General features: G+C 66.0%; 5 protein-coding genes across 6 annotated transcripts; all 5 read right to left on the bottom strand.

Annotated features, from left to right (window-relative positions):
* Positions 1–16: 16 nt before the first annotated feature.
* Positions 17–3,343, bottom strand: RCCD1 (RCC1 domain containing 1). Its single transcript, XM_072345211.1, has 7 exons — positions 3,031–3,343; positions 2,557–2,908; positions 939–1,060; positions 759–863; positions 549–692; positions 448–477; positions 17–310 (listed from the first exon to the last, which is right to left on the bottom strand). Exons 1-7 carry the CDS (start codon positions 3,341–3,343, stop codon positions 72–74), a joined length of 1,305 nt encoding a protein of 434 aa, XP_072201312.1. The 3' UTR covers positions 17–71.
* Positions 3,344–3,391: 48 nt separating this feature from the next.
* UNC45A (unc-45 myosin chaperone A) lies at positions 3,392–9,424 on the bottom strand. Its single transcript, XM_072345202.1, has 20 exons — positions 9,332–9,424; positions 9,041–9,199; positions 8,798–8,834; positions 8,521–8,696; positions 8,329–8,421; positions 7,904–8,071; positions 7,469–7,637; positions 7,069–7,239; positions 6,768–6,939; positions 6,349–6,649; positions 6,103–6,197; positions 5,874–6,015; positions 5,534–5,674; positions 5,218–5,345; positions 4,969–5,035; positions 4,737–4,850; positions 4,346–4,461; positions 4,133–4,250; positions 3,902–4,057; positions 3,392–3,792 (listed from the first exon to the last, which is right to left on the bottom strand). The coding sequence occupies exons 1-20, from the start codon at positions 9,341–9,343 to the stop codon at positions 3,532–3,534; spliced, it is 2,796 nt and encodes a 931-aa protein (XP_072201303.1). The 5' UTR covers positions 9,344–9,424; the 3' UTR covers positions 3,392–3,531.
* A 246-nt stretch (positions 9,425–9,670) lies between these two features.
* Positions 9,671–10,940, bottom strand: LOC140256847 (uncharacterized). The gene is given in 3 exon segments (XM_072345699.1): positions 9,671–9,862; positions 9,932–10,193; positions 10,196–10,940. Coding segments are annotated over 3 exon segments (1,197 nt in total). The 3' UTR covers positions 9,671–9,672.
* A 402-nt stretch (positions 10,941–11,342) lies between these two features.
* On the bottom strand, positions 11,343–18,902 carry MAN2A2 (mannosidase alpha class 2A member 2). Of its 2 annotated transcripts, none has more exons than XM_072345663.1 (23): positions 18,787–18,902; positions 18,158–18,311; positions 17,765–18,016; positions 17,507–17,651; positions 17,238–17,409; positions 17,021–17,148; positions 16,760–16,933; positions 16,265–16,451; positions 16,004–16,181; positions 15,665–15,867; positions 15,409–15,591; positions 15,192–15,306; positions 15,012–15,079; positions 14,709–14,874; positions 14,364–14,600; positions 14,149–14,271; positions 13,940–14,054; positions 13,725–13,858; positions 13,500–13,641; positions 13,290–13,423; positions 12,538–12,729; positions 12,343–12,453; positions 11,343–11,965 (listed from the first exon to the last, which is right to left on the bottom strand). In XM_072345663.1, exons 2-23 carry the CDS (start codon positions 18,287–18,289, stop codon positions 11,813–11,815), a joined length of 3,444 nt encoding a protein of 1,147 aa, XP_072201764.1. In that variant the 5' UTR covers positions 18,290–18,311; positions 18,787–18,902; the 3' UTR covers positions 11,343–11,812. The 2 variants fall into 2 exon arrangements, with proteins under 2 accessions (XP_072201764.1, XP_072201765.1); XM_072345664.1 differs by having other exon boundaries at positions 11,347–11,965; positions 12,984–13,423.
* Positions 18,903–19,033: 131 nt separating this feature from the next.
* On the bottom strand, positions 19,034–24,060 carry FES (FES proto-oncogene, tyrosine kinase). The gene is made up of 18 exons (XM_072345560.1): positions 23,810–24,060; positions 23,556–23,729; positions 23,384–23,480; positions 23,004–23,187; positions 22,575–22,712; positions 22,365–22,484; positions 22,163–22,285; positions 21,901–22,087; positions 21,719–21,796; positions 21,289–21,498; positions 20,838–20,960; positions 20,620–20,673; positions 20,416–20,534; positions 20,131–20,225; positions 19,887–20,010; positions 19,655–19,812; positions 19,348–19,470; positions 19,034–19,244 (listed from the first exon to the last, which is right to left on the bottom strand). Exons 1-18 carry the CDS (start codon positions 24,032–24,034, stop codon positions 19,102–19,104), a joined length of 2,475 nt encoding a protein of 824 aa, XP_072201661.1. The 5' UTR covers positions 24,035–24,060; the 3' UTR covers positions 19,034–19,101.
* Between the last annotated feature and the right edge of the window lie 1,257 nt (positions 24,061–25,317).

Here is a 25,317-nt window from a genome sequence, read left to right as displayed (position 1 = left end):
GCTGCTGTTACAAGAAAATAAGCTTTAATAAATACATTCATTCTGCGTCACCGTCAGCCGCAGCACTGAGCTCAGGGCTGGGGGCTGAGCTCTCCTGGGCAGCTCCCACGCTCAGTCCCAGCTTGCAGGGCTGGAGCTGTGCTGGGTGGGTGGGAGCCCTGCGCCCCTCCCTGCTGCAGGACGCAGACATACGTGCTCCAGGGCCCGCACACCACCTCCTGTGCCTGCAGCCCCTCAGCCCAGAGCTGCTCCACACGCCGTGGCTGGTCGCAGCTGGCGCGGTCCCCGTGCCCGAGCTGCCCGTATTTCCCTGCGGGCAGAGCAGCAAACAGTGGGGCCTGGTGGAAAGGTTCACCCCTGTGCCAGCAGCAAAAGGTGCCAGCGCCCCAAAGCAACCCCTGTATAAGCAATAAAGGAGCAAACGCACAGAGCAGAGGCAGTGCTTACCCCAGCCCCAGGTGTACAGCTCTCCGCCTCCTGCAACCAGGACAGTGCCGTCAGCCCCCAGGCCGGGGGATGCAGGACCCCCCCCATCCCCGGGCACTCACTTGTGACCGCAGCCGTGTGCCGTGAACCGCAGCTCACCGCAGCCACTGCCGGCTCCAGAGGGAGGTCCAGCAGGGCTGGGAAGGCCTGGATGGAGATGAAAGCAGCGCCTGGCGGCTCCCCGGGCAGCAGCGGATCTTCGAGCCCTGCACACAGCACTGCTCAGCCCCACAGCTGAGCCCGGCACTGCTGCAGCCCCGCGGCGTCCTCACCTGCACCCACGTCCTCATCCTGTCCCTGCTCCTCTGCCACCGCCCGGGAGGGCAGTCCCAGTTGGCCCGACTCGTTCCAGCCCCACACGTAGAGGTCCCCCCCATCTGTGAGGACGTGTCCCGGTCAGGCTGCAGCAGGAGCCGCTGCCCCGTACCCCCGGCCAGCACCGAGCCCCTCACCGCTGATACAGGCCGAGTGCCACCCGCCGGCTGCCACCGCCCTCATGGGAACACCGCCCAGAGCCTCCACCAACCGAGGCTGCTGCTCGGATTCCAGGCTGCCGTGGCCGAGCTGCCCGTGCCTGTGGGGAGACACACGGACAGACAGAGGGCACAGACAGACGCCTCCCCGCCACCCCTCGCCCCGTGCCTGCTGCTCCTCTGCAGCTGTGCGCAGCTCATCCTAAGGGGCTGCACAGTGCAGCAGGTATCTGCAGCCCAGGGATGCGTGACGCTGCAGTAAAGCAATCCCTGAGTTTACACATTCCTCCCTGTTCACAGCACTACTGGCTGAGCTCTGCTCACAGCGCCAGCTCAGCACAGCCACCCCTTCAGCCCCTGGGAGCAGACCTGGAGGGGGGGAATGGCCTGCAGGGCCAGGTTTGGGCTCAGCCCAGGACGGCGGCTGCACCACACCGAGCACACAGCAGACCAAGCAGCAGTGCCTCTGGTTGTACAACTGCTGCTGAAACAGAAAAGGCTTTACAAAACAAGCCCAAATGGAGAGAAGGGGTGGTGTTACAATCAGAGAGGATGGAGAGGGCAATACAGGAATGTAACAGCAAAGGAACTAACGTGAATGGAGAGGTGTTACAAAGAAAAAACAAGGTGTTCTCCCACCCCTGCAGAGCTGGGCTCACAAGGAGAACAACACCAAGGAGGAACCTCCAACCAGATCCTTCCCCAGCGGCAGTCAGCCCTGCAATAAGGTCTAAGAAAGGCACAGCCAGGCTGCACCCCTTCCTGTCCTGCAGCTGAACCGCCCTCACCTGTGCTCCCAGGGCTGACCAGTCCTTTCCCCAGGTGCTCAATCAGCGGGTCAGCTGTGACCAGCAGTTCCCACACAGGTTGGGGAACAGGGAGGGCTCAGACTGAGCCGAGTGCTGCTGAAGGCAGCGCTGCCAGCCCCCGCCTGCAGGACTGCAGCTGCCCAGGCCCAGCACAGCTCTGGGGCCTCACCGCCCTCTGAAATACACAAACCACGAGCAGAAACCTTTCCTTAATGGGAAGGAACCAACGATGTTAATATCCATAAATACAAGCCCCGCTGAGCTGACTCTGCTATGACAACAGGCACCAAACTGCACTGAACAGAGGGCATGAAGGCAAACGCAGCTGCACCGACTGAGTGCTGCAGGAGGAGCCGGCCCTGTTTGCACCGCGCTTCTCCATCAGCTGTGTCTCATGTAAACAGCCAAGAGATAAACAAGCAGACCTTCCCATAGGGCTGCTGGGTCTGCTGCGGGACACACGACACGTGGCTGCCGCCAACAGCGCAGCCAGGGACGGCAGCACCACGAAGCCCCCCCGGGCAGCGCCCTCCCACCCCGCGCACCGCCGGACCCCAGCAGGGCGCTCAGCGTCCGCAGGGCGCAGTGAAGAACCGAGACCGAAGTCGCTCATTGCAGTCAGCGTTTATGTGTAGCAGCAGCACGAGGAACAGGAGCTCCATTAGCTCACAGGTCCCGCTCGGCGCTCATCCCGCTCCCTAAGCAGGCGATCGCTTCGCTGTCCGATAGAACCGAATAACCCACGGCCACCACGGAGCCCCCGAACCGGACAGCCCCGCCCCGCTCACCTGCCGCCTCCCCAGCCGTACACCTCCCCGGCCTCTCCCAGCCCCACGACGTGTTCGTGCCCCAACGCCAGAGCGCGGAGTGGCGGAGCTCCGTGCAGCGCCGTGTAGAAGGGCGGCCGCGGGGCCACGAAGCCGTCCGGCAGCAGCGGCAGCGCGGGGCGCGGTCCCGGCGGCAGCGCTCGGCTCCACGCGGGATCCCCCCGCAGCTCCCCCCGCAGCGCCGCCAGGCGGGGCCAGGCCTCGAGCGCCGCGCCCCGCAGCAGCACCACGTGCGTCTCGGACGGCAGCGCCGCCTCGCAGTCCTCGGGCAGCCGCCGCCGCCGCCCCGCGCTGAGAACCTCCAGCCCGGAGCCTGCGGGAGCGGCGGGTCAGCGGCGCCGGGGGGGGGTCCCAACCCCGCCGGGAACCGAGCACAGCGGGGCGGGGGAGGGCGGCACCGGGAAGGAGACTCGGGGCCGGGGGGGGGGAGCTCACCCGTCTCCAGCACCGCGTAGCTCCACGCGGGACACACGCGGCGGATGCCGCCGCTACCACTCGACTCCAGGCGCTGCCGCCCCGGCCCCGCGTCCCCCCCCGCCGCCTCCTCGGCGCTGAGGCCGAACGCGAACCAGGAGCGGCGCGGAGCCGCCATGGCGGGGGGCGGAGGCGGAAGGGAGCGGGCGGGGCCGGAGGGACGGGAGGCGGAGCCGCCGTGAAAGAGCTTCAGCGCGTCGTGCGGGGTCGGAGCCCCGGTAAGGCACGGGGGGCGGCGGGGCGGCCCCAGCATTGCGGTGTGCCACCCCAGCATTGCACTGTGCCACCCCCAGTGCTGCACTGTGCCATCCCAGCACTGCACTGTGCCACCTCTAGCATTGCACTGTGCCACCCCCAGCACTGCACTGTGCCATCCCAGCACTGCACTGTGCCACCCCCAGCATTGCACTGTGCCACCCCCCGCGGACCCCGCGCAGCGCGGTGATCCCGAGTGCGGCAGCATCACTGCTGGCAGGGATGGGGCTCGATGAGGCCGTACTCCACCGCCCGCTCCAGGCTCTCCTGGGCCGCCTGTGCCACGCGGGGTTTGTCCTTGTCCTTGGCCAGCACGGACAGGATCTCCAGCGTCTCGCTGGCGATGAGCTGCTCGGCCACCTCCCGCGCCGCCGCCATCATATTCATCACCACCACGGCCCCGCGGTGCTGCAGCTCAGTGCTGGGGCTCAGCAGCAGCGCCTGCAGGATCTCCAGCCAGTGCACCGTCTGCGGGCACAGCACGACGCGCTCAGAGGGCAGGAGCCCACCCCGAGCCGTACGGCGGAGCCCCCTTCCCTGCGTGCAGCTCGGGCACACAGGCTGCCCCCACACTCACCACTTGCGGGATCCTCTTGCAGATGGGGGGGTGCAGCGCTGTCAGCATGGCCAACGTCCCCGAGGCTGCCCGCCGCAGCTTCTCGTCCTCCTCCCCGCTGTACAGAACCATCAGCTTCAAGCGGTCGCTGCCCTCATCCAGGAACAGCTCCTGCACCTGCAGACGAGGTGGGGGGCTCAGCGCAGTGCGGCACAGGGTGGGCTGCAGCCCCCTGCCTGAGCCGGCCCTCACCTCCTTGCTCATGGCCATGTTGCACATGCACTCGGTGGCAGCCAGGCGGATCAGCTCGTGCTCCTCAAACATGTACCCCTCGATCATGGGCACGGCTCTCTCCTTCAGGATCTTCTGCCTGCGGCGGGGCAGCAGTGAGCACCTCCTGCCTGCGCTGCCCCCCTGCCCTCTCCCCGCGGCCAGAACAGCCCAGCCTCCCCCCACCGGCCCTACCGCAGCCGCTCGCTGATGCCAGCCAGGTTGGTCAGTGCCATCAGCCCCTCAAAGTTCTCCAGGCCCGAGCGCTGGAGGTGCAGCAGGCTGACCAGGGGCCGGACCACCTCGTAGATCTGTGGAAGACAGCAGGACAGGGCTCAAACTCCTCCCCTTACAGAGCAGGGACAGAGCACAGTACAAGTGCAGAGGAGCTCCCATGACCGGGCCGAGACAGTTAGGCCACTATGGAGGACCACTGCACCTCCTAAGCCCAACGCCCTCCCTAGGCACACACGCCTGTCTGCAGCTGCGACACTCCATCACAGCCCGTTCTGCCTGTTGCTCTCCTGCACTTCCCCGGCCACCCCTCGGGCAGGTCCATTCCCCAGCCCACAGCTGCGACACCGACCCGCTCTCCAGGGAACGCCATCTCAGGGTTGGAGGTGATGGTGATCTTGGCCAGGGCCTGAGCTGCCTTGGTCTGTCCCACCTCGGTGCCCTCCAGGGACAGCGGGATGAGAGCCTGCAGACAGAGATGCATCAGCCATGTCACAGCGGCCCCAGCTGTCCGTGTGCTCACGTATGAGGCTCCAGCCCTTCTACAGAGCAGGCTAGGGGCACCATGGCACCCACCAGCTCACCTTTCCTCCTCCCTGTGCGACCACACTGCCTCGGTCCTCTGCCTCCGCCACCAGAGCCAAGAACACCCTGCAGACAGGGCAGCAGCAGTTGGAACTGAGGGCTTGCCACACTGAGTCCCTGCACCACCCAGGGACTGACAGCGAGCCCAGGTGGTGCCAAATGCCCAGACAACCCCTCCTTCTCGCAGAAGCACCAAGCCTGCAGGCAGGGCAGCCTTAAGGCAGCTCCCGCCAGGCCCTGCCCCATACCTGGAGATCAGCTCCCGGCAGGCGTTGGTCAGCGCTGGGTTATCGCTCTTCACCACACAGGCCAGAGCAGACACCACACCGGCCGTCAGCAGCTTCCGCACGCGCCGCTTCACAAAGTCTGGCTTGTCCTGTCCCAGAGGCAGGACCACCACTCACTTTGGAACCAGCACACAGCCTGCCACTGCTGTAGAGACCTGCCCATGCTGCCATCTCCCCACAGGCATCAAGGTGGTACCTTCTGACACCTCTGTCACACCCACACATCCTGTGGGACCCCACAGCTCCCGAGGCCAGCCACCAGCCGTACCCCCCTCACCTTAGGGTGCTGCTCTGGAATGTGCTGCTTGGCATACTTGGCCAGCTCCAGCAACTGCGGGTCTGGCTCCTCATGGTCGTAGCTGTTGGTGCAGTTCACCAGTGTGGAAGCAACAGCATAGAGAACACTCCTGTCTTCTGACTGCAATGGTAATGGAACACTGATCGCAGCCATGGCAAAGGACACGTGAGGGTTTGAGCCCAGTCAGCAGCACCAGGCCCAGCCACACACCCCAGCCACAGCCCCACGACTCTCTCCAGTCGGAGGGTCACATGGGAACACTCCTCCAGCACCAGCATTCTCCCCACCCAGGTCCCCCACCATAGTGCTCAACACTCACCTTGGTCAGCTGGAACATGGCCTGCATTGCTGCCTTGTCCTCTACGAACTCCTCCTTGACATCAGCATCAAATGTGAGGTAGGCCAAGCCCTCCACAGCCCAGCGCCGCGTGCCAGCATCAATAGCCTCATTGCACAGCCACCTGCAAGATGGTCCCCATCAGTCCATAAACCAGATACCCGCCAAGCTTCTGCTGCTCCCATCACACCCCTCAGTTGTCAGCACTCACTTGCGGCACTGCTTGGCTAATTTCATCGTGGAGCCCTCAGCAAACTGCTTCATGCTGAAGTCGGTGCCGCCGGCAGATCCCAGCTTGCACAGTCCCTGTGGCCAGAAGCAGAGTGTCAGAGCAGGAAAGACCGTGATGTCCCAGACACACCTGTAAGAGCCCCCAACCAGTAACAAGATGGCAGCAAAGCCCAGCCCAACCCAACAGCTCGGTGCAGCTGCTCCTCCTCCGCCCTGCTGTGCTCACCACCAGTGCACGGATGCGGATGCTGTCCCTCTCGCTGTGCTTGTAGATCTCCTTGAGCAGGCTGACCCCGTTGGCAGTGATGAAGGAGGCACGCTTGGCCTTGTCAGCTGCATGGATCAGAGCCTCCACTGCTATCAGCTGGTGGGCCTCACGGACAGAGGCGCAGAGGGACAGTATGCAGTCCATGATCCCCTCCAGCTCTAGCACCCTGTTCCCAGCTTCTGAGGGGCCCTGCAGCAGGCACGACACTGTCTGGATGGCCCGCAGCTTTCCAGCCAGCTCCTGCCCCTCGAACCAGCTCCTGCAGCAGAAGAGCATTCAGATGAGGCTGTTCCTGAACACTGCTTCCAGCGTGCACCAAAAAGCTCCTGACCGAGAAGGACTCAGTCCTGTGCAGCCCCAGAGAATCCAAGGCTCACCTCACATAGTCCTCACACAGGTGATGGAAGTTCTCCCTCTCAGCATCACATTTCAGGTCATCGTAAAGCTTGTTCAGAAGTACTGAGGCACTCATCCGGCTGTTCTCTGTCACAGGCAGGCTGCCCGGGTCCCCACACACAGTGCTTCCCACCTCCAGGATCTTCTTCAGGCCTAGGAGCACCCAGAGCACCCAGTGCCTGATGAAGTGCGAAGAGGGGTGCGCAGGCGCCTTGCAGACAGGCACACAGCACCCCAGGGCAGAGGGGTGTGATGCCCCATGCTGCAGCCCCTTTCACTCACCCTGGTCGATCACCCAGAGACTCATGCTGTTGTTGATATCCTTTGGTGACTTCCTGGGCACCACCTTGATAAGCAAGTTGAGGGCATTGTCACGGCCATGAGCAGAGGCCCCTTCCAGAGGTAGCAGCTCCAGGAGGTCTTTGATCAGCACTTTCTGTTCCTTGGAGGAATCTTCCAGGAGAGACAGTGTCAGCAGTCAGTGCCCTGTGCACAGGCCTGACCCCATCGCAGTAAGGCTGGCAAGTCATGCTGTCAGGACAAAGGTCTCCTGACTCCCATCTCAAGGTCATATTAATCCAGGCCCAGTGGAAGGCAGCCACAGCAATGTAAGCAGCAGGACAAACCTCCCTTAGTGCTCCCTGCACCACCACATTAGCCAGCTGGGGCTGCAGGTACTCACCCAACACCACTGCATCCTCCTTGCCACGGAAGTCTTTCTGCATCCCCTCCTTCAGAGAATCGAACATCACGTGCAGGAGGTTGCAGGCAGCCAGGGAAACCTGCTCATGCTCCACGCCCAGCACTGCCGAAAGGTGCGAGGACCCCAGCTCCGTCAGGATGGCCATGGACTGTAGGTAGAAGCAGAAGCATTTTCCGGATACTTTGGGAAAATTCTGGCACTCCCCAGCACATTATCAAGATGTCTCCCCCACAACAAGGCTCTCACAGATCAAGCTTTGCAAGTAACATATCAAAGCTCCACTGCTTAGCAGGGCTGTGGCCCGACACAGGCAGCGATGTCCCCTGGCCAGACAAACTTCACAGCCTTCCCAGTGTGGACATGCCCTGCTCCAGGACTCCTCGCACAGGAGACCTGGTCTCTGGTGCAACCTACCCGGGAGCGGTGCCCAGAGCACAGCCCCACCAGGGTACGCAGGGCCGCCAGCATCAAGTCAGCCTTGGCCGTGTCGAGCAGCTGCGTCAGGAGCCGCACACCATCGCTCTGGAATATTTTCTCTGCTCCAGCCTCCTCTCGCGCCAGTACAATCAGGTTCTGTGCAGCCTGTGAAAGGGGAGGGGCGTTTGGGTCACCAGCTCACCAGAATGGAGCTCCCTGCACACTGGGAACTCACCAGCAGGGAGCCCACAGAGCAGCCAATGCAGCCACAAGCACCCAATCACCACTCCCAGACTCCAAGGAGGGTTATTCTGCTGGCAGGAAGCCCAGCCTCCATAGGACAGAAAAGTTCAGCCAGCAGCGCTGACCTGAGAGTACAATTCTTTCCACCCAAGCCACCTCGTGTGTCCTGGAGTTCAGACCTTTTGCTTCTTGTCCACATCCTTTTCCTGGGGATCCAGCAAAATCTGAAACATCTGTTCCACCTTCGAGTCCGTGCAGGACATGGTCTTCATCTGAGACAGACCACGGAGAGCAGCTCAGCCCTCGCTGCTCCCTTGAACCTACCGCACCCAGCGGGTACAGCAGTAGCCCTCGCCCCATCTACTCCTCACCTTCTCATGCATGCTGCTCCCCAGGGCACGCAGGGCCTCCTGGAAGGCCTTGTTCTTGGGTTCCAGGCTCACACACCTCTGCAGGTCGCTGACAGCCTGGTCCAAACGGCCCAACTTCTGCAGCGCCTGACTCCGGCGGAACAGCGCCTTCATGTCCCGCCCATCGGCTTCAATGGCTGCAGAGGAGTGAGGGAGCTGGCACGGGGCCTCCGCGCGGCCCCAGCCTGCCCCAGTTTACAGCACATGGAAGATGGTCCCCAGCCACGCCTGACAGTACCTTTAGATGCATCCGCCTCCGCCTTGGCATAATCCTCCTGCAAAGAGAGTCGGTGAGGAGGGAACCTCGGCACAGCGCCCCCGAGGGCTGCAGCCAGCCCTGCCTGCTGTGCCCACCGCCGCAGAGAGAGGGAGCAAGGAAACAGCCGCAGAGTTTAGGGATGGAAACAGCGCCAGGATCCCGTCCCGTCCCATCCCATCCCATCCCGTCCCATCCCGTCCCGCCCCGCCGTCCGTCTCTCACCAGTTTCAGGTAACACGCGGCCCGGTTGCGGTGCAGCACGGCGCGCTCCGGCTCGTCCTGGCAGAGGCTCAGCGCCTGCGTGTAGGCGGCGAGGGCCGCGTCGTGCTCCCCGGCCTGGAACAGCGCGTTGCCGCGCTCCCGGAGCTGCCCCGCCGTCACCTGCCAACGACACAGGTTAAGGTCAGAGTCCGAAGCGCGGCTGGAGCCCGGCGAGGCCCCATTTGTGCCCCTTTGTTCCCATTTGTTCCCATTTGTGCCCCTTTGTGCCCCCCCGGCCCGGCGCTCCCTCACCGTCTCCTCCATCGCGCCGCTCGTGCCGCTCCGGTGACGTCACCGCCCATCGCCGGATGACAACGCCGCGTCACGTGACAGAGCCGCCGGCAGAGCGGTGGCGAGGACGGGCCTGCAGCGCCCCCCCGCGGCCCGGCGGTGCAGTCGCCGGCCACGTGCTGCCTCGTGGGAGCGCCCCCCGCCCCGTGACCCCGCGCGCCTCCGGGACCCTCCGCGCCTCCCCGCCCCCGAGATGCCCACGCGTGACCCCACCCCGCTGCCCCCCCCGACCCGTTTATCCCCTCGTTCCCCCCTCCGCCCCTTTTCTGCCCCCCCCCCACCCCGCAGGGGGTACCGGGACCCTACGCGACCCTCCGGGACCCGCCGGCGGCGCGCGGTGCCGGAGCTGCGGGGCTTTGGCAGCGGCAGAGCAGGCGGCGGACGCGGGGCGGGCGGCGGCGCTGGGTGCGGTAGAAGTGCGCGAGGTCGAGCGCCACGAGGAGCAGCACGAGCAGCCCGTAGAGCCCCACGAAGGGCAGCGCCAGCGGGTGCCTGCGGGGCGCGGACACTCAGCGCACGGTGACTCGCGCTCCTCGCCGCCCGCCCCGCAGCCCCGCTCACCGCAGCAGGCCGGGTGCGGGCAGCCCGCTGACGTTGAGCCCGGTGAGCGCCTCCGCGGCCAGCCGCGAGCAGCAGCCCTTGAGGCCGTGCGGGCCGGGCCGGCAGCAGTAGCGGTGCGTGGCCGGGTCCGTCAGGCGCGGGCAGTAGAAGCCGGGGCGGTAGCGGCCGTCGGGGCCCGCGTAGCCCTCGCACAGGTGCAGGTTCTGCGACGAGGCTGCGGCGGGAGCGGCGGGGCCGGGATCTCAGCGCCCGCGTGAGCTACTGCGAGAGGGGCAGCCCCGGCCCAGCTCCCGTTCCCCCGGTTCTTCCCACCCGACGTGCTGCCCGCGACCGGCTTCTGCGCGCCCATCACCCCCGGCGCAGACCGCCGTCCCCCGGCCCTGACCGGCACGGCTCCACCCGGGGACGCCAGGAGCGCCCGGGGGATGCGGCCCAGGAGCAAGGCGTGGGATGGAACTCCTGGTGTCCCCACCTCGCGGGGCGAGCAAAAGGCCGTACCTGTCCCAAGGACGCCAGGAGCTGCAACGAGGAGCAGGAGCCCGCCCAGCATCTTCCCCGCCGTACTGGGGTGAGGCAGCTGAGGCAGAAACCACAGCCCTTCCTGCGCCCGCCTCCAGCGCGGCTCATCGGGAGCCTCGCAACCATTAGAGCCTGCACTCAGTGCCCTGCTCCGCGGGGACGGCGGGCAGGAGGCGGGAGCATCACTAATGAGCTGCTTGGGGCTCGGCGCCGGGGCTGCGGGCACCGTGCCCACCCTGCGGCGGGACACCGAGTCCCGTCTGCGCCAGGCAGGCGCTCGGCCCTGCGGGGCTCCTGGTGTCGTGGCCGAGGGCCGTGGGCCGGGCAGTGGTGCAGGGCGGTGGGCACGCTGTGCCAGAGCCCCGGGCAGCAGGGCAGATTGCCCCCTGGTCCCCTGCCAGCTGTGCCGCCAGCTGTGCTCTGACAGAGCCGCTGTTGGGTGCCAGTGGATGGGCAGGACCAGACCCCTGGCGTCGCCCCGGTGTCCCATGGCCACAGCCCTAAGCTCCGTGCCCCATAGTCCCTCATTCTGTGGCTGCTTTTGGGGCAGGTCACGTGCTGAGCGGTGCGCTGCAAAATGAGATGGAGCTCAGCCAGCACCAGCTCCTTCCCGGCCTTTCTTGAAGGCACTGCAGCCCTCCCCGCCAGCACCCTGGCAGTAATAATAAGCCCCAGGGGGCAGGACGGGGGGGATGGGGAGTGGAAAGAGTGTAGCATCCACAGCAACGGGACGCAGTGCTGCTTACTGCAGCCTCAGGGGCCCCATGGAGCAGAGGGGTTTGGCTCTGCCGCCAGTATGCAGGAGCAAGGTCTGGCCCCATGCTCACAGCGCAGCACTCCCACTCCCCAGCCCCACTGATGTGAGTAGCACAGACCAGACGCAGGCCAGGGCTCTTGAAAACAGACTCATATTTCCTACAAGCTCCAGGTGAGCTCAGGTTCCAGTCCACAGCGCCTGCCTGGCCCCTGGTACCTGTACGTTGCTGTACTGTGGTAGCCAGGCACCAGCATGGGCTCCTCCGTAGGGCTCCAGGTGGGCACCTTCCCAGGCAGCCATGCAAACACAGCAGGGTGGAGTCCATCACTCCGGCCCTCTGCCTCCCTGCTACGCTCAGAGCAGCGCCCAGCCCACGCCCTCTGTGCCCAGCATCCAGTAGCCTCTGTGCAGCCCTGCCACAGCAGTTCATTGAAATCTATCTGAGAGCACAGCACTAATAAATAAGAAGGCAGCAGCCTCTGGTCTGGCGCCTCCTGCCCAGCACCGATCGCCTGCTGTGGGCTGCGTGTGTCTCTGTGGGCTGTGCTGGCACTGCTGCTCCCGCGCCGTGCAGCCACTCTGCTCCCATCCCACCCTGACAGGCACTACCCCAGGCGGACGCGGTAAGTGGCAATTTCCATGGGATGCAGCTGGATGTTGGTGCTGTTGGAGGCCGTGCCCAGTGGGTACATCAGGGTCAGCGAGGTAGGCTGCAGGGAGCTCAGCTCCAGCCCCTGGAACAGGCTGCCCAGAGCCAGCTAGGGAGACACGAGTGTGGTGCCACGGATGAGCAGGACGGGGCAGTCCCGCACCATGCCCACCAGCAGCTGCCCATGCCCTCAGCGCCCAAAGCACCGTGCTGACCCTGCCCAGGCTCTGCCCGTCCTCACTGAGGAGCGCAGTGCCCATACAAGGCTCCACAAACCCCCGCTGTGCATCTTGCAGTTTTGCTTAGGCAAGGGGCAGAGCTGGCTGAGTGCTGCAGCGTGGGACCTCTGAACAGCCACCAGTTCTGGGATGTTGGTGCTAGGGGTCTGAAGGCCCCTCCCGCCCCCGTCCTGGCTTGGCTGGAGGACAGGATGCTTGCAGCAAGCCCGGTGTCAGGCACAGCAGGGTGCCCCAGTGCAGCTCCTACCTGGCCCTGGCTGGTGGTGCAGTTAAACCCCAGATTCTTGGCCTCCAGGCTGCAGTCAAAGCCTTTGCGGTGCAGGATCAGGGCTGCCTCAGCCGAGGGCAGCGAGTCATCCTGCAGGAGGAGGGTCAGGCACAGCGCTGGGCAGCAGCACCCCGAGGGTCACCCGTCCTCACGCAGCACGGGGCCACCACTCACCTCTGCCTGCAGAGTCCGCAGGTTGAGGATGTGGAAGTCACAGGGGAGGGTTGTGGACAGGGGCGTGAAGGAGCGCAGGGCCGGCAGGGCTGGCTGCTGGGCCACCGGCAGGACCAGGGCCTCGGCATTCAGGTGCATGGAGGTGAGGTGGCTCAGCAGCGAGGGGAAGCTGACCGGGCGGCCGTCCTGAACCTGAAAGAAGCAAAGTCAGCACCGGCAGTGCGGCTGCAGCGCCAGGGCCGCGGGGCCTCCAGCTCCTTGCAGAACCGGCACCAGGCACCCGGAGCCCCCCACCACGCGCAGCCTCCCCCTCCCCATCACCCAAATGGCCGTCACACCACACAGTCCTCCGGCTGGACTACAAACCGCTACAGGCCTGGCTAGGCTAGTGGCTAGCAGCTAGTGCACGAGACTGGGAGCGACAGCAGGGCCGGGCCGGCCGTTACCTCGGGGCTGCCTGTCCTGGCGCCGGGGAAGCCCAAGGCTTTAAGCATGGAGGCCAGTTTGGAAAAGAAGCCGGAGCTCTGAACGGGTAAAAGGGTGCAAGGATGGAGAGCAACGAGGTGACGAGAACACCGTGATGAGCAGTGTGATGGCAGCGTGCCCCCGCTGAGGGACAGCCGCCACAACCCCCCTGCACAAACACCCTGGGCACGGCCCCATCCCCCGCAGTGCCGGCAGGGCACCCTGCAGCCATGCACACACTGGTGTCCGTGTGTTCCTCTGCCCAGCCCCACACCCTGCCCATGCACCTTGTTGGCGCTGCTGCGGCGCTCCAGGAGGAGGCGGAACCGGTTGCAGGTCCGCTTGTTGTCTTTCAGCCCTTGGCCCAGGCCCCGGTTGTCATCCTGCATGAGGCGCCGGTCCAGGATCACCTCCAGCTGGCCTGCAAAGAGCCCACACTGGCTCAGCGCCGTCCGGCCGCCCCGCGTGGCCCCAGCAGCCCCACAGCCCTGCCTCACCGCTGCCCAGGCTGGCGACCCCCAGGGCCTGGGCTGTGTGCAGCGTCAGGCGGCTCTGCGTGTCCTGGATGTAGGCCATGGCGGGCATGGGATAGAAGTTGGCCTGCAGCGGCAGCTTCTGCTGGTACCTGCGGGGCTGGATCTGCCGAGGGATGGGTCAGCAGGCTCAGTGGTGGGGCACCGTCCCCGTGGGCAGCTCCATCCCCCCCCGTCCTGCTGGCACACCTGGAAGCCGTTGAGGTCTGTGAAGAAGGTGTCGTCGCTCTCGATGTCGGTGCTGAAGCGCACGGCCAGCTCCTTGTTGACGTGGTCACGGATGTCCACCAGGAATGACATGTCCAGGGACAGCCCCTCCACCCCTGCGGGCAGCACTGAGGGTGGGCCCTGTGGGCAGCATCACCCCACGGCCCGGACCTCCCTGCGCAGCCTCACATCATCACCTGGTACATTGTAGAGCCGCACCGTGGTCTGGACGTGCTGGTAGTAGCTGGAGACCTCAGAGAAGAGCGGACCCTCTGTCACTCGCACAATGGGGGGGTCCTTGGGGGCATAGGGCTGTGGGGAAAGAGAGCTGCGCTCAGCCTGCTGCTCCAGGACTACCATGGCCGTGGGCACGACTGCCAGCCACGCTCTCCAGGGAGCCCCGTACCCTGGCCTCGCCGTCAGGCAGGAAGAGATAGGCTCCGCTTTTGTCCTTGGAAGTCCGGGTGCCGTAGATGAAGAACTCGGTGCTCACCCGCTGCTCCCACTCCTCCCCGGCGCGGCGGAGGCTCTGCAGGGTGAAGGTGGCCCAGCAGTGAGCTGCCCTCACATGAGGCAGCGCTGAGGCACCCACCCTCCTTCAGTCCCCAGGCCCGCACCCACCTGCAGCAGGCCGGAGCTCCCTGAGAAGCAGCCACGCAGGTGCTGGCTTTCCAGGCAGAAGTCATCCGGGGCAGCCGGGAAGACCTGCACGGGGACGGCCTCCTGCTGGCGCACAATCACATCCCGGCCGTGCAGGTACAGACGGACAGCGGACTGCAGCGTGGTGTGGCCGTCAAAGGACTTCTGCAGCTGCAGCACACGCAGCCCCAGCGCAGGCAGGCGGGCAAGGATGGAGAGCTGCGGGCAGCGGGAGCCCTGAGCCAGCAGCTCCACAGAGGGCACTCGAGTGCTGCTGCTGGCAGGGCAGGGCCCCATGGCAGCAGTGGGCAGCGGGGCACATCCTACCTGGTAGACGTCAGGCACCACGTCGGTGGCAGAGCCCCAGTGTGCAGAGAGCTGGGCGGGCAGCGGCTGCCCGTCCTCAGACAGCACACGCACGTGTGGGGAGTCCACCAGCAGCGGCACCAGGCTCAGGCGCTCCTGCTCCAGCGGGTTGAACACCACCAGGAACCTGTGGGGTTACACGGGGACGGCCACGCTCAGCTCATGGCGTCCCACGTGCCCCGTGCCCTGCAGCACCCCACAGTGCCACGCGCCCATACCCCCCACCCACAAGACCCAACTTCAGGCAGCAGGACCCAGCCGTACCGCGGTGAGGCGTCCAGTTTGACGACGGTTCTTTCCGGGAGCGAGTCCTGGTTGAGGCGCGTGTCATCCTGCGGAGAGGTGTGAGTCAGAGCCAGGGTGTCCCTGCGAGCCCTGCCTGGTCCAGGGACGTGACGCCTCCCCAGAGCCCCCAGCCCACATCAGGCAGGCAGTGCAGCTCACCGTGCTGAGGAAAGGTTCGGCAGGGTCATAGCGGTACGTGTCCTTGTCCCACAGCACCAGGTAATGTGCAGCATTGATGATGACACGCTTCAGGTTGGTGAGGGAATGCAGCAGCCTGGGGCACAGCACTGCACAGAGTGAGCCACAGCCTGGGCCCCCCATAGCCATAACCATAGCCATAGCCATACCCACACCCAGCCCCGCCACCCACACGCACCGCACTCCATAGTCAACCACCACGGCCTCCTTGGCGGTGCCGGTGATGGCGTCGTGGTGCTGGAAGAGCCCCAGGTTGCGGCGGGCGCTGCTCAGCAGGCTGTAGTCGGACAGCGGATAGCGGCTGCTGGTGCCGGCGCGGCGCGTGTGGGCCGATGCCAGGCTGAACAGGAGCTCTGCCCCCCTGCGCAGGGACAGCGTCACCCCCGGCCCTGCCCCGGTACCAGTCCCCCCGCCGGCCTCCTGCGGCCCCTCACCGGAGGTGTGCCTCCAGCACGCGGTCCAGGCTCTTGTAGAAGGGCCGGGAGGTGTAGTAGCCTGTCCAGTAGTGGTCCTCCCGGTCCGCGTAGGAGAAGAAATCCCCACTCAGCACGGGGAACCCAGGCGGCCTCATCCCCGGCACGATGCCCACCTTCTTGTACAGCGCATCAAAGTAGTCAGACAGCGTCCCAAACTGCGCCTGCGGGACGGCACGCAGCTCTGAGTGTGATGAAGAACAGCAGGAGGGGCTCCTCCCGCTGCCCACCCCCACCTGCAATCCCCATCACGCTGCTCCCCTGTGCCGCTCCCCGGGCCGCTCGCCCTCCTGCACCTGCCTGCACGTGGAGCTGGGGCTGGGCGTTGAGGAAGTCAAAGATGCGCTGGTAGTTGAGGAACTGAGCGTCCCACTCCTGTGGTTTGTCATAGCGGAAATCGTCCCCCAGGGGCACCAGCAGCACTTTGGTGCGGTACAGCTTGGACTTCTTGCGGTACTGGTCCAGCAGGAGCTGAGCTCTGCCGTGGAGTCAGGGCATGAGGCCGGCTGCAGGCAGGCGGTGCGGCTCAGTGCTGCTCAGCCCTGCGCTCACAGCACTCACCGCTCCGCCACGTTGGCCTCAGTGATGGCGCGGGGCGGCACCTTCCAGGGACAGTTGATGCGGCCGCCTGGCAGGCGCTTAAAGTCGAACTGGCAGCAGATTTTGGGGTCTGGCCCACAGGTGTGGGGCACGTCGTAGCTGTAGAAGGGCATCATGTGGCAGAAGATGTCGGTGCTGGAGTCGGGGTCTGCAGGACCAAGGGCAGACAAGCATCAGCAATGGCTCTCCCTCTGCTGTCTCCTAGCAGAGGACCCGGAACACCCAGAGCGTGTGGGGGCACAGCAGATCTGGCACAGCAGATCTGACAGCAGCCAATGGCTCATTCAGGTCTCACCTTGGGGCCGTCCTGCAGAGCAAAACCACTGAAGAGCAGAGCCCCCGCTGCCCTGCACTGCACTGCCCAGCCACGCAGGACAGTGGCCAGCAGCTTTTCCCAGCTGCCACCGCTCCTGCAGGTCCCCCCCCACCATGGCCCCCTCCCCAGCAGTCCCTCACCCCACGTCTGTCTCCACATGAACTCCAGGTTCCGGGTGGCAGCAAAGTGCTTCTTGATGGCGTAGTGCACGCGCTGGATGACCATGCCCGTCAGGTTGGAGCGCTTCAACAGGTAGGGCATGGTGGAGCTGTACCCAAAGGGGTCGACGGCCCAGCCCGAGCGCGGCGTCACGCCTGGGGAACAGGGACCATCAGCACCCCTCGCGGGCAGTCCCCCCCAGCATCCCACTCCTCCGGCCCTGCGTCCTGTTCAGCTCTCACCAATGTTCTTCTCCAGCCACTGGTGCCCCTCGATTAGCTGGTCGATCATGGCAAAGTAGTGGGAATTCGCCTCGTCGGGCATCACCCAGCCACCCGTCACCATCTCCAGCTGCCCATTTCCCACCAGCCTGCGAAGGGCACCCATGCAGATGGTCAGCACTGTAGTGAGCCGCGGCAGAGCTCTGCTCTGGGCACGGATGGGGAGTGTGGGCCCTACCTCCGCACTGCAGCCCGCTTCTGTGCACTGATGTTATCCCACCACTTGGAGAAGAAGGAGATCTCAGACCAGATGAAGCGTCGGCGTGGGTCCTCCTGCATCTTCAGCACCATGCTGTTGAGGATGTGCTGTGTCTGGTCATAGTAGTACTTGTCAAAGGTCTTGATCCAGCCTGCCAGCGCAAGGGGGGGTTGTCATGGGGGGACTATCAGGCAGGGCAGGGGCTGGGATGGCTCCTCCCCTCCGCCCGCCTTCGCCCCACTTCTCACCGGGGTCATTGTGGGAGTGCGGCACCACAAACACCTGCAGGGGCTCAGAGTCCCACTCACTGGGCTCGTAGGTGATGTCGAAGCCCTGCTTCCAGACACCGCCGTCCTGGTTGTCGAAGGGCAGCAGGGAGTACACGGCCAGCATCTGCCGGGGAACAGAGCTCAGGAGGGACCACGGCCCCCAGCAGCCTGCAGCCGCCGGACTCCTCTCTCCCCCCACACAGAGCACTGCGGATCCCTCCCTCCCAAGACCCTCACCTGCAGGTCGGGGCTCTCGCCTCCGGCCCCCAGGGCAAACTGACAGTCCTGCGGGGACACGGCGAGGAAGCTGGGCCGGTTCTCTGGGGGCAGCGCCCAGGAGCCGTTGTCGCGGCGGGGCGGCGCGGGCTGCCCGTCGGCGTGCGCTGTCAGCTCCAGCACCGAGTCCTTGATGTGGCTGATGATCTCGTGGTTCTCCTCCAGCAGCTGCTCCAGCTGCTCGATGCGGTTCTGCAGCACCGAGATCTGGCTCTGGGGACGCGAGCGCTGCGGTCACCGCGGTGTTCTGCCCCGGGTCTCCCGGCGCGGCGCGGCCCGCACGATCTCGGCACGATCCCCGCACGATCTCGGCACGATCCCCGCTCGATCTCGGCACGATCCCCGCCCGCTCACCCGGGGGAAGTTCCCCCCGCTCTGGTGGCGCGCGGGGTCGTGCTGCACGCGGTCCAGCATCAGGTAGAGGGAGAAGACGGCCACGCAGAAGATGGCAGCTCCACACACTGTCACCTGCTTCTTCAGCTTCATCCCGCAGCGCCGCGGGGCACACCTGGTGCGGGCAGAGGGCGCAGGGGCAGCCCCGGCTCCGGACTCGTCCTCCGCGCGGTATCCGCGGCCCCGCCCGCCGGGACCCCCTCCCGGTGCCGCCTTTACTTCCACCCGCCGGTCCCCCCCGCCCCCCCGTGCCCTTTGCGTCCCGCTCAGCCTGATCCGGGGTATTTATAGCCGCTGACGCCGCGCCGAAGGCAGAACGCGGCCCCCATTCAAGGCCGGCCCGCAGCCGCCGCGGGGGGGGAGGGAGGGGGAAAGGCGAGCGAGGGGAGTCGGGGGCTGCGCCGAGGGGGTCGGGGCCGTGCGGCCCGCAGCGGGGCCGGGGCCGGGAGCGGGAGAGGGGGCGGGCGGAGCGGGAGCTCCCGCAGCCCCGGCGCAAGGACGCAGCGGAAGGGCGGGGGGCGGCCCGCGGGGGGCCGTGCCTGGCCGGAGCCATCCGGAGCGGTTCCCCCCCACCTCCGCCCCGCGCTTACCCTGCGCGGCTCCGCGACCCGGCCCCGTCCTCACATCGCGCCCGGCCTCCGCCGGCTGCCGCGGTCGCGATGGGCCAAACCCCGCCCGCCGCCCCGCCCAGCTGCCCGGCCCCCGCCCGCCGGGACGCGGCGCTGCAGCCCCGACGGCACCGGAGCTCGGGGTCGGGGCGGAGCGGCGCCGCGGAGCCCGGGTCGCGCCGCGCTGCCCGGCGGAGAGCACGGCGGACGCGGGGCTGCAGAGCCGACTTTTATTACGCTGGAGCGCGCCGCGGCCCCGCCGCTCTCCGACGCCGCCGCCGGGGCGGGCGCAGCCGCTCAGCGGTGCCGTTTGCGGATGGCGATGAGGTCCTGGTGGACGGCCCCGAAGCTCGGCCGCCTGCGGGGGTCGTACTCCCAGCAGCGCTGCATCAGGCGGTACACGTCCTCGGGGCACTGCTCGGGGGGCTCCAGCCGCACGCCTGCGGGACGCGGAGATGGACGGAGCGGTCGGACGGCGGCTCCGGTCCCGCGGTCCCGCTGGGGGCGGCTCGAGGTCCCCCGGCCCCGCTGCCCCCCGCTCACCCTGTTCGACGGCCTCGCGCGTCTGCTGGTTGCTGAGGTTGGCGTAGGGCACGGCGCCCAGGCTGAAGGCCTCCCACAGCAGGATCCCGAAGCTCCACACGTCGCTTTCCGAGCTGTACCGGCCTGGGGATGCGGTGGGCAGTGGGGGACGATGACGCCGCCGCCCGGTGGGAGCCCGTCTGCCGGCCACCCGCCCCGGGGGCGTGCAGGACGCTGCCGCCCAGTCTCCGGCGTCCCGTGGCACAGCCTGCCCGGTTCCCTCCCCGGTGCCGTGAAGGTCCCGGGCTGTGCCCGTGCCACCCCATACCGTAATTCAGAGCCTCGGGGGCAGTCCACTTCACGGGGATCTGCTTCATGCCCCCCGTGGAGGCATAGACACCATCTTCCTCCTGCCGCGACATCCCGAAGTCGCTGATTTTCAGGGTGTTCTTCTCTGTCACCAGGCAGTTGCGGGCAGCCAGGTCCCTGGGGCGCGGGGGGTCGAGGCCGTCAGCCGTGCGCCCATTAGTGGGGTCCCCGCTCCACTGCCCCCAGCCCACCTGTGGATGCAGTGCTTGCTCTCCAGGTACTCCATGCCCGCCGCGGCATTCTCCGTCATCTTAATCAGCTCCTTCACCTTCAGGTGGGGCCCCTCGCTGCGCAGGAAGCTCAGGAAGTCCCCTCCTGCAGCACACGGTGTGGGGCCGTTGGGAGGCTGCCGCAGTGCGCTGTGCTGAGCGAGGTCGTGTGCCGGGCTGAGCTCGCTCACGCGCACGGCAGGGCTACAGGGGCCGCAGGACTCACCCTGCACCAGCTCCATGACGATGTAAATGGGCTGCTTCTGGGTGCAGACACCGATGAGCCGGACGATGTTGGGATGGTTGTACTGCTTGAGGATCCTGCGGGAACAACAAAAGGCACTGCAAGCAGGCGGGGGCCCGTCTGCCCCCAGCACAGCTGCCTCCGTGCTGTCCCGGGGACTCTGCCCAGCCAGCGCTCAGCCGCAACGCCGCCGCACCCCGGTGGGTTTGAGCGGCCCCGAGTCCTTAGGACTCACAGGTGGGCCGGGACAGCGGCAGGCACACGGACCTGGCTTCCTGCAGGAACTTGGCCTTCAGCTCGGGCGGCAGGGTTTCCCGGCAGGATTTCACCGCCACGGGGGTGTTGTCAGCACGCAGGCGGCCGCTGAACACCTCCCCGAAGTTCCCCTGCCGCGGGACACGGAGGTGTCGGCCGAGCTGCCGAATGGGCGCCCGTGGGCGGCCTGCTGCCGGGACCCTGCACCCAACTCACCCGGCCGATGCGCTCCCCCAGCAGCACATCCTCGTGGTTGAGCACCCACTTGTCCTGCAGGCAGCAGACCCGAGTCGGTGAGCAGCCCCCAGCTCCGGCAGCATTTCCACCTGCCCTGCGGCTCCCCCTCATGCCGACCCCTCACGGGGGCGGACGGAGGCAGCTGCTGGGGCTGCGCTCTGCGCAGGGCTCTGCTGCCTCCCGCTGCCCGCCCTCACCTTGAGCACGGCTCTGGTCAGGACGATGCCGCTCTTGCGGGTGATGGGCTGCTGGCTCTGCAGCAGGTGGTCGATGAGCAGCGGGATGGTGGGAAAGCCATCGCCTTCCAGCCTGTACAGGTTCTGCAGGGAGGGAAGGCTGCGGGGTGACCTCTGTGTGCCCATGTGGTGGGATGCGTGCATGGGGAACTGCACACATGGGGTGTGTGAATGCGTGGGGATGTATGCGTGAGGTTGCATACGCGCACATGGCACAAGCTTGTGTTCATATGCACAAAGCAGGCTCACACCCTGTGCTCCAGGTTCGGTTCATGCAAGGATACACGCAGAGTCACAGCCGCACGCACACATCCCGTGCAGACACCAGGGTCACTCCCTGTGGCTGCACACCCAGGGCAGAGCTCCAGCACCTGCCCACTGCCTTGCCTCCCCCGGTGCCACGGTCACTCACATCAGCAGCCTGGATGATGAAGTGCCGAGGCTGCCCATCCCACAGCACGCTGAGCACGTACTCCTGCTTCCCCTGGCTCTCCCGCACCAGGAAGTCCCCGCTGCAGCTCAGCAGCTCCTGCACCTCTGAGCGCGGGATGGCCCCGTGGTACCAGGCCTGCTGGCACAGCGGCTTCTGCACCTCTGGGATGAGGGGCATGGGAGGTGGCAGCTGGGTGAAGATGAGACGAGTCCATGAAACGTACCCCCGGGTCCTGCAGCAGTGCAGGGGGGAGGGGCAGCAGGGCAGGGGGGCTGCTGCAGGGTGGGGAGTGGAGCTGGAGAGCAGTGGAAGCAGCGCTGCAGGGCAGGAGAGGAGGGCAGTGGGTGCCGAGGGGCTGGGAGGTTCATCAGGACAGGGTCAGAGCAGCTGCGGGTGCCCAGGGCCTCACCGAGAACCTGGGACTGAAGATGCCTGAGATATGGTTCTTGATGGTCTCCAGCGCAGTCACCCCACTGCGCTCCTGATCCTGGGGGAAAACGTGCTCTGTCTCCCAGAAGAACATTGTGTGGAGCCACCGGAGCCCAGCAGGCCCCAGCCCTGCGGTTCTGGTGGCCACGGGGGGGGACTCACCGTGGAGGACACTGACTGCTGGTCCTCCTGCAGGGGCAAGGCGGGAGGGGGCTCCCCAGAGCCCAGCTCTGCCAACTTGTTGGCCAGCATATCCCGCTGTGCTTGCAGCTTGGCTTGGGTGCAGAGACAGCCCTGCAGCTGCTGCTGGGCCTCCTGCAGCCCCTGCCGCTTGCCCAACAAGTGCACCCTGGAGATGGGATGCAGCAGGCTCAGCTCCTGCCCACCCAGCCCCAGCCCAGCTCTGCCACCCACTGCACCTCACCGCTCCCCAGGGCTCAGTGCCATCTCCTCGTCCCGCAGCTCAGCCTGCAGCTCCCACACCCGCTGCTCCTTGCTGCTCACTGCCTCCCTGCTGGCCAGCAGCTCCTCCTCAATGGATGTCAGGCTGGGAGGACACAGGTGTTGGGTGGGTGTTGAGCCACGTGCCTGCCAGCCCCCCTGCCCCGTGGCCCGGCCCCACTCACGAGTGCTGCACGCTCTCGATGGTCAGCTCATTCAGCTGCAGCTCCCCCTGCTCCAGGCTCTCTGTCTCCTCCAACAAGCTCTCATCAAAGGTCACAGCAGGTGGTACCTCAGAGTCATACCTGCAAAACCCGGTACAGCACTGATGCTTACTCTGCTGCACCCACCTGGTAGCCTTATGCTGAACCATGCTCACAGCCACGCCGCTGTACCTGTGGCACTGAACAAAGCTGCTGTACTCGGTGGCGGGGTCGATCATCTCGATGGCGTGGGCAATCTCCTGGTGGATGGCCAGCACGTCCTCCTGCACCAGGCTGCTGATGCTGTAGTACTCCCCAAGAATCTCCTTCCTGCAGGGATGCATGTGCTGGAAGCTGCCACCCTCCTGAGCCCCATGGCCCCGCAGCGCCTGGGATGGCTGCTCCTGGGGTGCCCACAGCCCCAGCCACATGGTGCTGACCCCATCTGTGATGGCTGCGGTGCCAGGGAAAAGGCATGCATGGGGCAGGCAATGGGGTGAGGACAGCACCTGAGGCTGGGGGCTCTGGGAGGGGGAAGGAACATCTCCAGTTCTTGGGGGCAACAAGGGTGCAGGAAGAGAGGAGTTGCTGGGGTGGGACAGCGGGCTGCAGGGCTCTTACAGAACAAGGACCATCTCCTGCTGCAGGCTGTAGAGGGACTCGTGCAGGGTGGGCAGCGCGCGCTGGTAGTGGTGCTGGTGGTGCAACGCGGCCGCCTGCACAGCCAGCACATACTGGTTGTGCAGGGCATAGAGCTTCCAGAGGCTGCGCACGTACTTTTCCTTCGCCTTTTCCCGCTCCTTGTCTGCAGGGAGATGGCATGGGAAACACACAGCCCTCAGCACTGCTGCTTCCGCTGCATCCCCAGGGCCGTGCCGGGGGTCCTGTAGGGCTGCAGGGGGTCTGGAGGTCCCTGACATGTTGGTGGGGCTCAAGGGGAGTCGGTGGGGGGCACAGCAGGTCATGGCAGGGGGGTGCGTGGGGATGGGGCTGGCACCCACCTTTGCTGGCCTCCTGGTACTTGCGTTTGGCCTGGGCGCTGTCGCGCACCAGGCTGCGGTACTGCGCCTTCAGCTTCTCCACTTCCTGCTGCGTGGTCTGCAGAGGAGGTGCCATCAGCAGAGCGGGTTCAGGGCTGAGAGTCGAGTCCCCCCACTGCCCACAGGGCCCTACCCGGGCATACTCCTGGCTGAGCTGCTGCCACTGCTCACTGAAGGCCTTGCGAATCTGCTGCTTGTCACGGATCAGCGTGCTCAGCTTGGCCAGCGGTCCTGCTGCCAGCTCCTCCGCGTGTCGCCGCAGCGTCTGGCTCAGTGTCTCGGTCTGGCTGGCCAGAACCCACCAGGACTGCAGGACAGGGTGTCAGCACAGCGTGGGGACGGCCGCCCGCTTGTGCCAGGTCTGGGGGTGCACTGAAGTGTCCCTACCTCCCCGATCTGGCTGCTGTAGTCGGTGGCACGGAGCTGCCCCAGGCCCTCCTGTTTCTCCAGCTGAGAGAACATGTGGTGCAGCATCCCCGCGTACTCCCGGTCGCTCTTGACACGCTGCGACATCCACTTCTTCATCAGCTCCAGGAGGCGCAGCTCGCTGTCCTGCAGCCTCAGCAGCGCGCTGTGCCCCTTTGGGCACCACAGCTCCGGCCCGAAGCCCATGACACCACGGTCCTGGTGGGACGGGGCTGCAGAGCAGTGGGGCAGCCTGAGCCGTGACTCCAAAGCCTACACTGTGCTCAGCTATGGCCGGGGCCCTTTTGACTCCCATGCTCCCTCCCCTCCCCCCCCCCACCCCCCCATAATCTCCCCCCAGCTGTGCCCTGGCCAGCCCCGGGGCTGATTTGTTGAGGGTCAGACTGTGCCCTGCACAATCTGCCTTGCAAAACACATTCAAAGCAGGTGGGAGGGCTGCGCGTGCCCAGCATGGAGTGGGGGCTGCCACAGGGACAGTGCTAAGGAGAAGGAAGCACAGGCTCAAAAGCCAGCATCGCTCAGCCATGTGACCAAGGGCAGTGGCACAGTGCCCCCAGCATGGCCGGGAGCCCCAGCCCCATGCAGCTCCAGCAGCTCTGACCCCATCCTGCCCAAATATGGGGTCAGCCCCGCATCAGGAACCTCCAGGCAGGGAGGAAACTGCCAAGCCTGGAGGCATCCCTGCATGTGGCCCTGGGGTGCCCAGCCCTGCGGCAGTGGAGCAGCCAGCAGTGGAGGGTGCTGCAGCCCAGCTCCACGCAGGACAAGATGGCCCAGCACAGACCACAACCCAAGAGAGGAATGGGACGGTAACCCCCCCAGCCCTACAGAGGGATCCCCCATCCCACCAGCATGTTGCTGGCACAGTGCCTCCAACCTGCGAGTGCCGCCAGGTCCCTGCTGCAGCGCTGGTGCTGGTGTGTTCCTGGGGCTGGGGCTGGTGCAACTGACCTGACGCAGCTCCGGCACCCAGAGAGGAACAGGAAACCCTGCACTGACCATACAACCATTGCGAGATTTCCTGCGCTTCCTCCCCTCCCTGCCAGTCTGCCGTGTTCGGGGCCAACTGTGTCACACAGCCTCGCTGCAGCTGTCAGCCCCCAGCCCCATTGCCTCTGCCAACAACCACGCACCAAGGCCTTCCTCTGCAGGATTTGGCCCTGCAGGACCCCAGGTCTCTTTTTCAGCTGGGCCAGGCTGCGGTGCACAGCCCTTGTGGACCCTGTCCTCAGCCCAGGCCCCTCAGGGATCTGACTCAGCAAAGCCCTTTCAGCCATCCCCGTGCCTGCAGCCGTTCTCCCTGTCCTTGCTGCAGGGGCTGGCAGTGGCTTCTGACCCCAAGGTAATGCTGTGGCCACCTGCAAGATACAAGTAAGCTGCTTCCACTTTGTAAGGGAGTTCCTGACTTGCCTTCCCACAGTTGAGCAATGCCTCGGTGGTCATGCCAAGGAAGACAACAGCATCACAAC

Source organism: Excalfactoria chinensis, chromosome 10, assembly GCF_039878825.1.
Source record: "Excalfactoria chinensis isolate bCotChi1 chromosome 10, bCotChi1.hap2, whole genome shotgun sequence".
Taxonomy (NCBI): Eukaryota; Metazoa; Chordata; class Aves; order Galliformes; family Phasianidae; genus Excalfactoria; species Excalfactoria chinensis.
This window is presented reverse-complemented; position numbering and strand designations above follow the sequence as displayed.